The sequence below is a fragment of the Elephantulus edwardii genome, unplaced genomic scaffold, assembly GCF_000299155.1.
Source record: "Elephantulus edwardii isolate Elephantulus edwardi_28Jun2011 unplaced genomic scaffold, EleEdw1.0 scaffold00192, whole genome shotgun sequence".
NCBI classification, from domain to species: Eukaryota; Metazoa; Chordata; class Mammalia; order Macroscelidea; family Macroscelididae; genus Elephantulus; species Elephantulus edwardii.
Window position 1 is genome coordinate 2951311 of NW_006399942.1, and position 12380 is coordinate 2963690.

Here is a 12380-nt window from a genome sequence, read left to right on the forward strand (position 1 = left end):
CATTCCAGTCACCCATTATTATCAATGCATTTTGATTGCATGTTCGATGGCTCTCCGACTATAAAAGTTGGTAAAAATCTTCTATTTCCTCTTCCTTGTCTCTGGTTGTTGGTGCCTATATCTGAATGATAGTGGTATTCACTGGCCTTCCTTGTATGCGTGTTTTTGTCTTAGGGTAGACAAATAAATGATTGATCTTAGATCAGTTAAAAAGAGATCCCTGAATGTTACTACTAGAAAGGCCATGGAAAGTAATCAGTGCTAACCTTAGGGCTAATAGTTAACTATGATATTTCAAGGGAGAAAGATGGATAGGATAGGATAGGATAGGATAGGATAGGATAGGATAGGATAGGATAGGATAGGATAGGATAGGATAGGATAGGACAGGACATTGTCTTCCCTTTTAAATTTATAGTCTCAGAAACCAGATGAAGGATCACTTCTTGTTGAAGTTTACTGAAGGCAGTAGCTACGTAGTCTTAATTGGCAATTCTGTTTGTTGTTATTATTATGTGCCATCTACAACTCATAATGACCCTGTGCACAGTAGCTCTGAACACTGGCCTAAGTTTAGCTAGTCTCACTGTTTCTGACACACCTAACCCTAGTTACTGTGTCAATCCATCTCACCCAGAGTCTTCTGCTCCTGTGTTTTCCCCTTGCAATCATGAAGTGTCCCACTCTAAGGACTGATCCCTCTTGGCAACATGCCTAGAGTATGTGGGGTAGAGCTTCAGAATTTTTGTCTCCATGGAGCAACTAGGTTTCACGCTCTCCGGAACAAACCTGTTTGATCTCTTGGCCGTCCGTGGAATGTTCAGCACTTTTCCAACACCACAACTCAGAGGCATCAATTCTTCTTCTGTCATCCTTACTGATTGTCCAGCTCTCTGATGCATAGCAAGTAATTGCAAAGACCATGACATCAAGGCTCTTTAGCACTCTGAATAGGTCCCTGACAGCAGATTTTCCCAGTGTAATATGCCTTTTGATTTCCTAACTGTTGGTGCCAAAAGTGTTGATTGTGAAGCTGAGCAACCTGAAATTGTTAAAAATCTCAGTCTCCTCTCCATCTATCATGGTGCAGCCAGTTTGCCCAGTTGTGACAATCTGGTTTTTTTTTTATATCGAGCTTCAGTCCCTATTGAAGAGTACAGTCCTTCACCTTCTGCAGCAAATGCTTCAAGTCCTCAGTATCAGCAAACAAGGTTGTATAATCTGAATAATGCAGGTTGTTGATGAGCCTTCCTCTTAATTCCAATTCCACCTTTGTCCTCATAAAGCTCAGCCTTCCAAATTTTCTGCACCACATATAGATTGAAAAGGTATGGACAAGACACATCTCTTTCCTGAGATACACTCCTTTCCTGATACTGAACCATGCAGTATTTTCTTGTTCTGTTCTGAGAACTGCTTCCTGGTCCAAGTATAAGTTTTGCTTGAGCACAATTAGGTGTTCTGGGATTCCTATTCTTCTCAGTGTTAGCCACAATATGTTCCTACATTTATTCCCATTTTTAAAAAAAATGTGATCTAACAGTGTGAAAATTAGCCAACAATATTACTAATAACACATGCAGGTAAAATCCTGAAGATTATCGAAAAATGACTGGAACTTTTCATTGACCAAGAACTACCAGAAATACAAGCTGGTTTTAAAGGAGGCTGTGGTGCTAGGGACATCATAAGCAATGTGTCAGCTCTTGATTGAGAGCAGAGAATACAAAAATAAAAGTCTGTCTTCAAGTTTTGCTTTACAGGTGGAAAAATTCTTAGAAACTAGTATCTGACTTACTAAGGGTCACAGGGTGAATTGGAACAAAGCAGATGGTAGAACTCCTGTCTTGTGATTCTCACTTCAGTTGCACTTTCTACCTAATATAAGCCCTTTGAAGTTAGGAGATGGCTATATTTCCCTTAGCTTTTTCTCTTCTTCTCTCTATTGTATTTCATAGTGTGTTGCATGTCCTATTCTATTGGACTCTTCACTAATATAACATGGCTTGGGATGCTATATTAGAAAAATAATTTCCGTTTACAAATTCTTCCTCAGAGAAAAGGCATAGTCTTAGAACTGGGGTTCCTTCCCCTGAAATGTAGTTTATTATTTGAAATTATAACTTATTTTAGAAATGTCTAATATTCAGATTTAGTTTCTTGAGAGGGTTTTTGCTTAAATGAGAGGATGTGTATTTATATTGTGAATGTATTGAAATAAAATATTACTTTGTATATTTTTGTCTTAGGCAAGAAAACATTTCTTGGACAAAATAAATCCTTCTGGGGACCTCTAGAACTAGTAGAAAAGCTTGTTCCAGAAGCTGCAGAAATAACAGCAAGTGTTAAAGATCTTCCAGGACTTAAGTAAGTTCTATTTTCTTAGGAGAAATGAGAGTAACAGTGATCTTGATTAGTGAAGATAACAATTATAGTGGCCTAATGGTTAAGGAACTGCCCTAAAGCGTGAGGTTCGAAACCACCAACTGCTCTGTATGAGAACGATGGGGAGTCTCCTCCCATGGGATTTAATGCCTCTGAAAACCTGCTGAAGGGTTATCTATGGGTCAGTTCCAACTCGATGATACCCAGCAACATTACAAAAGATTTGGAAATGTATTGAGAAAGCCATACCTTTGCAGGGCAATTAATTGTTACTCTGAGAGGTTGAGGTTGTCTTATTGAAATGCCACTTTTTTTTTAAGGAACTAATGAAAATTTCTTCTAGTAAGTTTTAAGAAATAGCAAGTGGCATGTTGAACTTCTTACATACTTTGGATATGTTGCTAGGAGAGACTGTTCATTGGAGAGGGACAGCAAAAGAGAGGCAGACGTTTTACCAGGTGGTTTGACACAATGACTGCAACAGTGGGCACAAGTTAGAGATTGTTTTGTTTTTTTTTTTTTCAAGTTAGAGATTGTGAGGATGGCACAGGATAGGAGAGGGTTCTGTTGTTCATAGGGTTGCTATGAGTCGTATTCAACTTAGCAGCACCTAAAAACAATAATACTGAGCTTATGGGGAAAAATATGTGAGATATGATTTGAGAGCCAGGGAGAAATTGTTGCAAGAAATTACTTAAAAATTTGACATTTAGAACCTGAAAAGTAATAAAAGCTACCTGCCCAAATTAGCTTGGTTTCCTTTTTATCAGAGAAGAGCCTAAATTGACAGTGTCTGCGTAGGAATGTGGCTGGGAAGATAGTGATAATACCTTAGTGTTCACTGGGAGATTATTGACGTGAATAAGTAAAACTGCATTTCACTGTGGCTCCTGACTTTGTTATTTATATTGTCACTTATTTTATTTCTGTGTTTTCATAGGACACCAGTAGGCAGAGGAAGAGCCTGGCTTCGTTTGGCATTAATGCAAAAGAAACTCTCAGAATATATGAAAGCTTTGATCAATAAGAAGGAGCTCCTCAGGTAAGAATGCCTTCATATTATTAAATTTTCTTTTTCTTGATACGTTGTTCATATTTAACCATGTAAGGCTTTAGCCATCAGGCTGCTTTGTATGTTGTTAACTATCATCGAGTTGAATATGACCCATAGCAACCCTGTGAACAACAGATCTGAACCCTGACCTATCGTGTGCCATCCTCACACTTCCTTACACATTAGAGCCCATTGTCACAGTCACTGTGTAAGTCTACTTTGTTGAGGGCCTTCCTCTTTCACAACCTTCTGCCTTTCCAAGCAACATGTCCTTCTCCAGAAATAGCCCCTCCTAGCAATATGCCTGAAGTATTAAGAGGCAAAGCTTTATCATCTTTGCCTCCAAAAAACTCTCTGGCTGCACTTTCTCCAAAAAATATTTGTTTGTTCTTTTAGCAGTCCATGGAATGTTCAGTACTCTTCTCCAATACCACAGTTCAAAGTCATCAGTAATTCTTCGGTTACCCTTATTTAATTATCCGGCTCTCAGCTGCATAACAAGTGATCAGAAAGACCATGATCTGAATCAGATGCACCTTAGTTCTCAAACTGACCTCATTCCTATTTAATAGTTTGGAGAGTCCCTAACTGCACTTTCCCAGTGCAGTATGTCTTCTGATTTCCTGACTGCTGGTACCAAGAATATTAATTGTGGTTCCAAGTAAGATGAAGTTGTTGACAATTTCAATCTCCATCTACCACGTTGTTCGCTATTAGTCCAGTGGTAAGAATCTTTGTTTTCTTGACAGTGAGATGTTATCCATATTGAAGGCTATATTCCTTGGTATTCTGCAATGGTCTAGGTTTTACATGATCACATTTAAGTTCTGTGGGATTCCCATTCTTCTCAATGTTAGGCCTAACTTGTTACAATCCACACAAATTCCTTTGCATAGCCAATAAAGTATAAATAGACATTCTTCTGCTATATTTTCAGCTAGGACCCATGTGCCATCAGCAATGATATCCCTGGTGCCATGGCTTCTTCTAAATCTTGCTTTAACTTTTGGCAGTTCCCTATCTGTGTACCATCTTAGCTGTTTTTTTGCTTAGCAGTATTTTGCTTGCATGTGATATTAATGATACCGTTCTATAGTTTCCACATCTGTTGGATCACATTTCTTGGGAATGGGAATAAATAAGGACCTCTTCCAATCCATGTGCCAGACAGCTGTCCTCCAAGTCTCCTGGCATAGACTGGTGAGTGCATCCAGGGCTGCATCTGTTAATCTAAACAAGTCAGTTGGTGCCCCTTCAATTCCTGAGGCTTTATTTTTTTCCAATGCCTTCTATACAGCTTCCACTTCCTCCTTCATTACCATCGGCTCCTGCTCATACTTTTTGAAATTTTTCATGGTCAGTCAGATTTTTGGTAAAGTGATTCTGTGTATTCCCTCCATCTTTTGATGCTTCCTGAGTCATTCAACATATTGCACATAGCATCTTTCAGTATTGTGACTTGAGGCTTAAATTTGTTTTTCAGTTCTCTCAGCTTGAGAATTTTAGAGTGAGATCTTCCCTTTTGTCCAGTTCCAGCTCTCTGCATATTCCATTATAAAACTTTGCTTTGTCTTATCAAGTTACCTTTTGAAATCTTCTCTTCAGCTCTTTCACCTCAGCATATTTTCCCTTTGTTTTGGCTTCTTTTTTTTTTTAATTTTTATTTTATTATTTGTGTGTGTGCGTGTACCGTCAAATCAGATCTGACTGGTATAGGAGGAGATTGTCCCTCCTTCCCCGGCAGAGCATCTGGTGGGTTTGAATCGTGCGCCTCTGGGATTGTAGTTGCAGCTCCTTGCCACTAGGCCACCAGAGCTCCCTTGTTTTGGCTTCTTGACATGGTAGTGTGATTTTTCAGAGTCTTTTCTGACATCCATTTCGGTTTTTTCTTCTCTTTCTAATAATAGCCTTTTGCTCTCTTCATGAATGGTATCTTTGATAGCATCCCACAACTCATCTGGTCTTTGATCATTGGTGTTCACTGCTTCAAAACATATTCTTAAGATAATTTTGAAATTCAAATGGAATAGATTCAAGATCATATTTTAGTTATCATAGACTTGTTTTCTTTTTTTTTTTGTCACAATTTGAACTTGCATGTGAGTGCAATGATGATCTGATTTACAGGCGGCCCCTGGCCTAGTTTGACAGCTGATATTGAGCTTCTCCAACGATTTCTTCCACAGATGTAGTCATTCTGATTCCTTTGCAGCCTGTCAGGTGAGGTCCATGTGTAAAGTTACTGTTTGTGACTTTTAAAAGGTGTTTGTGATGAATAAATCATTGAAAATATAAAATTCAGTCATTTTATATCCATCCTCATTTCTGTCACCAGGCCCATATTTCCATCTACTTTTCCTTCTTCACTGTTTACACTGGTTTTTCTTCTTCCTTAATTAGAAGTACACTAATCCTAAATTGAAATATGTTCCACATATAGATTGAAAAGATATGAAGATAGGACACATCTTTGGCACCTTCCCAGTTTTTAACCATGTGGTGCTTCCTTGCTCTGTTCTAATGACTGCTTCCTTGACAAGTATAGGTTTCACATAAGCAAAATCAAGTGTTCTGGGATTCTCATTCTTCTCAGAGTTAGCCACTATTTATTTTGATCTACACAGTCAAATGCCTTTGCATAGTCAACGGAACACAGGCATTCCTCTGGTACTCTCTGCTTTCAACCAAGATCCATCTGACATTAGCTATAATATCCCTAGTACCACAGCCTCTTCTAAACCCAGCCTACACTTCAGGCAGTTCTCTGTTGATGTGCTGTTCCAATTTTTTTTGGATAATCTTCAGCAGAATCTTGCTTGCATGTGATATCAATGATATTGTTAGAAAATTTCCACACTCTGTCAGATCACCTTTCTTTTTCAATCTATATGTGGAACAGATTATCCAGACAACTGGGCTCTGTGAGGAGAAATGGTTGGATCAACAATCTGCAATATGCAGATGACACAATCCTGCCTGCTGAAACTGAGGAGGACCTGAAGTGCCTGCTGCAGAAGGTCAAGGATTTCAGCCTTCAATATGGATTGAAGCTCAACATCAAGAAAAGAAAGAGTCTCACCACTGGGCCAATTGGCAGCATCAATATGGATGGTGAAGAGATTAAGATAGTTAACAGTTTTAGTTTGCTTGGCTCTACATTCAACACTCTTGGTACCAGCAGCCAAAAAATTAAAAGACAAATTGCATTGGGAAAGTCTGCTGTCAGAGACCTCTCCAAAGTACTGAAGAGCAACAATGTCAGTGTGGAAACTAAAGTGAGCCTGATACAGGCCATAGTCTTTGCAGTTACTTGCTATGCATCAGAAGGCTGAACAGTGACTAGGGATGATAGAAGGAGAGTTGAAGCCTTTGAGCTGTGGTGCTAGGAGAACAAACAAGTTTGTTCTCCTAGCAGTCCATAGTATATTCAACACTCTTCTCCAGCACCACAGCTCGAAGGCATCAATTCTCTTTCTATCATCCTTATTCACTGTCCAACTCTCTGATGCATAACATGTAATTGCAAAGACTTTAGCCTGGATCAAGCACACCTTTGTCTCCAGCCTGATGTTGTTGCTCTTCAGTACTCTTGAGAGGTCCCTCACAGCTGACTTTCCAAATGCAATTCGTCTCCTGATTTCCTGGCTGCTATTACCAAGAGTGTTGACTGTGGAACCAAGCAAACGAAAACTGTTAACTATCTCAATCTCTTCACCATCCATACTGATGCTGCCAGTTGGCCCAGTGGTGAGAATCTTTGTTTTCTTGATGTTGAGTTTCAATCCATATTGAAGACTGAAGTCCTTGACCTTCTGCAGCAAGCGCTTCAGGTCCTCCTCAGTTTCAGTGAGCTGGGTTGTGTCATCCGCATAGCGTAGGCTGTTGATGATTCTTCCACCAATCCTGATGCCACATTCCTCCACCTACAGCCCAGTGTCTCAGATTATCTTTTCTGCATACAGATTGAAAAGGTATTGAGACAGAATACATCCCTGATGAACCCCTTTCTTGATTTTGAACCATCCAGTGTTTCCCTGCTCTGTTCTGATGACTGCCTCTTGGTCCAAGTATAGGTTTCGCATTCGCACACTCAAATGTTCTGGGATTACCATTCTTCTCAGAGTCAGCCATAGCTTGTTGTGTTCCACACAGTCAAAAGCCTTTGCATAGTCGATGAAGCACAGATAGACATTCTTCTGGTAATGTAAAAATTTAAAATAAATCCGATTTAATAAATCAAAGCAAATTGTTAAAAACAAAGTGTAAGATATATAAGAGATTACAGAATTCTACCAAGGTATGTAACATGTTTTTGTTATTCTTGATTGCTGTCGAGTTGAGCACAACTCATAGTGACCCTCTGAACAAAAGACCTGAAGCCTTTCTGTAAATACTGTTTCTCAAAGTTCATAGAGTTTCCAGAGGCATGTTGTTTAGGAAGTGGATGCCACTCTTGAAGCCAAAGATGTGTAACATAAAAATATATAAAGAAAAGCAGGAATAAAAATACTATAAACCAGAATACCATTCTGACCACACTTGTTTCAGCTAATCATCTATTCATGTCCCTGTTAGGTATTTTCCAAGCCATAATACCATTCTGACCACACCTCTTTCAGCTAGTTATCTATTCATATCCCTGTTGTTGTTAAGTACTATTGTTGTTTAAGTCGCAGGTGACTCATAGCGACCCTATGAACGAAAGTCCTAGACACTTCCTGTATAGCTTTCGTCCTTTCTCCAGGTTCATAGGGTTTCCAGAGGCAAGCTGTTGTGGAAGTGGATGCCACTCCTGTTTCCAAGCTTGTTTTAATCGGGGAGCTTCACCAAACACTGTCCGGGGTTGGTAACAGTATTCGGCTTCACAACAACCACGAGTTACCTCTGTACAGCCAGTGGACATACCAGGATTACACAACCTAGAAGAATGTTTCACCAAAAACAATTAAAGGCAGGCCTGAGGGCGGCGGGATAGTCACGCACCTTTGGCTTGGGAGCATGGCTTTCTGTCTGCTAGGCCAACTGCTCACTCTCTCTTCCTCTATGCTGTTGTTGGTAGTAGTGTTGTTAAGTGCCGTAGAAAAAGTATTTTTCCAAGCCATTATTTTTTTCTACTCTTACATTAATGGCCATATTCAACATTGAAACAACCCTTTTCCCCCTTTGTCTTTTGATTACATGATTGGATTATTGATATTTTTTTACTTGTGTAAAACATTGTGAATTTCTATTACAGTGAATTTTATGAACCTAATGCCCTCATGATGGAAGAAGAAGGAGCCATAATTGCTGGTCTGTTGGTAGGACTAAATGTCATTGATGCCAACTTCTGTATGAAAGGAGAAGATTTGGACTCTCAGGTATGGACGCGTTATTCAGCTACCAACTCTGTCACTCTCAATTCTGTTATTACCAGAATTTGGATTGATTTTTTTTTACCATAACCACCAAATTGTTGTTGTTGTTATGTGCCATCGAGTTGCTTGCGACTCATAACAACCCTTTGTACAACAGCCATAAACCCTGTTCTGTTCTTTCCCAATCTTACTGTCTCTGACACACCTATCCCCATTACCCCAGTGATTGAATCAGTCCATCTCACCGAGGGTCTTCCTCTCCTGCTCTATCCCTCCACCCTGCCAAACATAACGTCCCTCTCCAAGGACTGATCCTGCCGTGCAACATGTCCAAAGTATGTCAGATGAAGCTTTAGAATCCTTGTCTCTAAGGAGCTGCCTGGCTTCACCCTGTCTAGGATGAACTTGTTTGTCCTCCTAGCAGTCCATGGTATATTCAGTACTCTTCTCTAGCACCAAAGCTCAGAGGCATCAACTCTCCTATCATCCCTAGTCATTGTCCAGCTCTCTGAAGTATAGCAAGTAATGACAAAGACCATTTGGAGAAGTCTCTCACAGTAGACTTTCCCAATGCAATTTGTCTTTTAATTTTTTGGCTGCTGGTACCAAGAGTGTTGAATGTAGAGCCAAGCAAACTGAAGCTGTCGACAAACTCAATCTCTTCATCATCTATCATGATGCTACCAATTAGCCCAGTGGTGAGAATCTTTGTTTTCTTGATGTTGAGCTTCAATCCATATTGAAGGCTGAAATCCTTGACCTTCTGCAGCAGGCACTTCAGGTCCTCCTCAGTTTTAGCAAACAGGGTTGTGTCATCTGCATAACTCAGATTGTTGATAAGTCTACCTCTAATCCTGATGCCACCCATACTTCACCTCATAGAGCCCAGCCTCCCAGATAATCTTTTCTGCATATAGATTGAATATGGAGATAGGACACATCCTTGATGCACACCCTTCCCAATTTTGAACCATGCAGTGTTTTCTTGCTCTGTTCTCACAACTGCCTTCTGTTCCAAGTATCAGTTTTGTATAAGCACAATCAAGTGTTCTGGGATTCCCATTTTTCTCAAAGTCAGCGGCAGTTTGTTGTGATCCACACAGTCAAGTGCCTTTACATAGTCAATGAGACATTCCTCTGGTACTCTCTGCTTTCAGCCAAGATCCATCTGACATTAACTGTAATATCCCTAGTGCCATGGCCTCATATTCTTTTTAATTTTGAGGTGAACATGAGAAGTTAAGAAATTGATTTTTTCCTTTCCTTTTGGCTTGTTTATGTGTTATGTTTTATTTTATTTGCTTGTTTGATATGCATGTTTTAAAAATTATTTAATATGATTCCTGTAAAACATTTACATATAAATTAAACTATATGAGCAGGGAGCTCTAGTGGCTTAGTGGTAAGGAATTGACACTGCCAACCCAAAGGCACACAGTGAAAATCTATTACTCTTCCACAAGAAAGATGAGCAGTCTACTCCTGTGTGATTTACTGCCTCTGAAAACCCACTAAAGGGTCAGCTAGAAGTCATTTCTGACTCAGCAATACAAAACAACAAAATATATACACAGAGCTCTGGTGGCCTAGTGTATTTAAGACATTGTTGTGAGGAATTGACATGCAGTGCATTTAGAACATGGCCTGCCACTTATTAATAGCCTAATAAATGAAGCTTGTGTTTTCACTATAAATATATAACACCCCCTATTGCCCTGTGTGCCGTGAACACTCTTGGTACGAGCAGCCAAGAAATTAAAAGACAAATTGCATTGGGAAAGTCTACTGTCAGAGACCTCCGCAAAGTACTGAAGAGCAATGATGTCAGTCTGGAGACTAAGGTGTGCCTGATATGGCCCATGGTCTTTGCAATTGCTTGCTATGCATCAGAGAGCTGGACAGTGACCAGGGATGATAGAAGGAGAGTTGATGCCTTTGAGCTGTGGTGTTGAAGAATATTGAATATACCATGGACTACTAGGAGAATAAACAAGTTCATCCTGGAGAGGGTGAAGCCAGTCTGCTCCTTGGAGGCAAGGATTCTGAAGCTTCATCTGACGTACTTTGGACATGTTGCAAGGCAGGGTCAGTCCTTGGAGAGGGACTTCATGCTTGGGAGGGAGGAGTGACAGTACAGGAGAGGAAGACTTCTGTGAAGTGAGATGGATTGATTCAGTCACTGGGGTAATGGGGATAGGTGTGCCAGAGACAATAAGATTGGCACAGGATAGAGCAGGGTAAAGGGCTGTTGTACATAGGTTCACTAGGAGTCGCAGATGACTTGACAGCACGTAACAACAACAACAGTGCCCTGCCTACTGGATAAGGAGTTACAGTGCTGACCTCAAAGTGGTGCTTCTCTGGAGGTTTGTAACCACTAATGGCTTCATGAGAAGAAGATGGGCAATAAGCAGTCTCCTCTGTTGCAAGTTGCAACCTCTGAAAACCTGCTGGAGAGTCAGCTCTGAGTCAGTTCTAACATGATGGCAGTCCTTTTTTTTTTTTAAATACTGTAATTTCTGTTATATTTGACTTGGCGGAAATGAATATTGTAATTTAATTGTTAAGAAACTATTCCTAAACATCAATTTAGTAAGTGATTACTTGAAAAAACAAGTAACATTGAAGAAGAAAAACTTTAAAAAATTAGAAAAGACATTTTGCATCTTATTTATAGTAAGAGTTCTTTTCACTTTTAACCTGTGCTTTTTTATTTAAGAGAAAGAAAATTTAGATCTTATTTATATTGAATGTTCTGTGGGCTACTTGCCTTAGCTATGATCTGATTTTCTATTTCTGTTGACTTAAGAGAAAGAAACTTTAGATCTTATTTATACTAAATATTCTTTCAGGTGGCATAGTAAGAAAGTGCACTGCAATCTCAAAGGAGTGTGGTTTGAATACACCAGCTGCTCCATGTGAGAAGGATGTGCAGTCTCTTTCCAGTGATTTACTGCCTCTGAAAACCCACTAGTGGGTTAGCTATGAGCCACTAATGACTCAATAGTACTTGCCTTAGTCATTATCTATTCTTCTCTTCCTGTTAATCTTGATTCTTTACTTATTTCTAAACCTGCCAGTTCTTGATTGTATTTTAAAGTGAAGCAGTTTTCATCACAAATTTATAGATTGTCATGATTTTAATACTGTTTTGAATACCTAGAAATGGATATTACCTTGGAAAACATTTAGCTCTTTATTAAATTCTGAAAATTCTCTCTGTAGGTTGGAGTTATAGATTTTTCGATGTATCTCAAGGATGGGAACAGCAGTAAAGGTAGTGAAGGGTATGTACAAAGAAAATTCCTTTTCTTTTTAATATTTTTTCTCTGTTGTTTTTAGTACTCTTCAATACTGCATTTATAGACTTGGTGAAATAATTCGTGATGACAGATCGTCAGTAGTATCTCACCAAAAATATCTACTATACCTTCTACCACATCCTGAGAGTTTTTCACTTGACTGATTTCCTGTTTAATGATTTTCAGATGCAAGAATTTCTTAAAAAAACAACCTCAAGGAATTCCATTTTATACTCTTGGTGGTTTTGGTTTTTTGGGTTTTTTTTTTTTTTTTTTTTTTTT

General features: G+C 39.2%; 1 protein-coding gene across 3 annotated transcripts in view; it reads left to right on the forward strand.

Annotated features, from left to right (window-relative positions):
• Window positions 1–12380, forward strand: part of RUFY3 (RUN and FYVE domain containing 3) — a 136500-nt gene that overhangs the window by 95079 nt on the left and 29041 nt on the right. For all 3 annotated transcript variants that reach the window (XM_006896823.1, XM_006896825.1, XM_006896824.1), the window contains 4 exons: window positions 2250–2367; window positions 3326–3427; window positions 8676–8799; window positions 12022–12083. In XM_006896823.1, the coding sequence (XP_006896885.1) occupies window positions 2250–2367; window positions 3326–3427; window positions 8676–8799; window positions 12022–12083 (406 nt within the window). The remainder of the gene's footprint in view (window positions 1–2249; window positions 2368–3325; window positions 3428–8675; window positions 8800–12021; window positions 12084–12380) is intronic.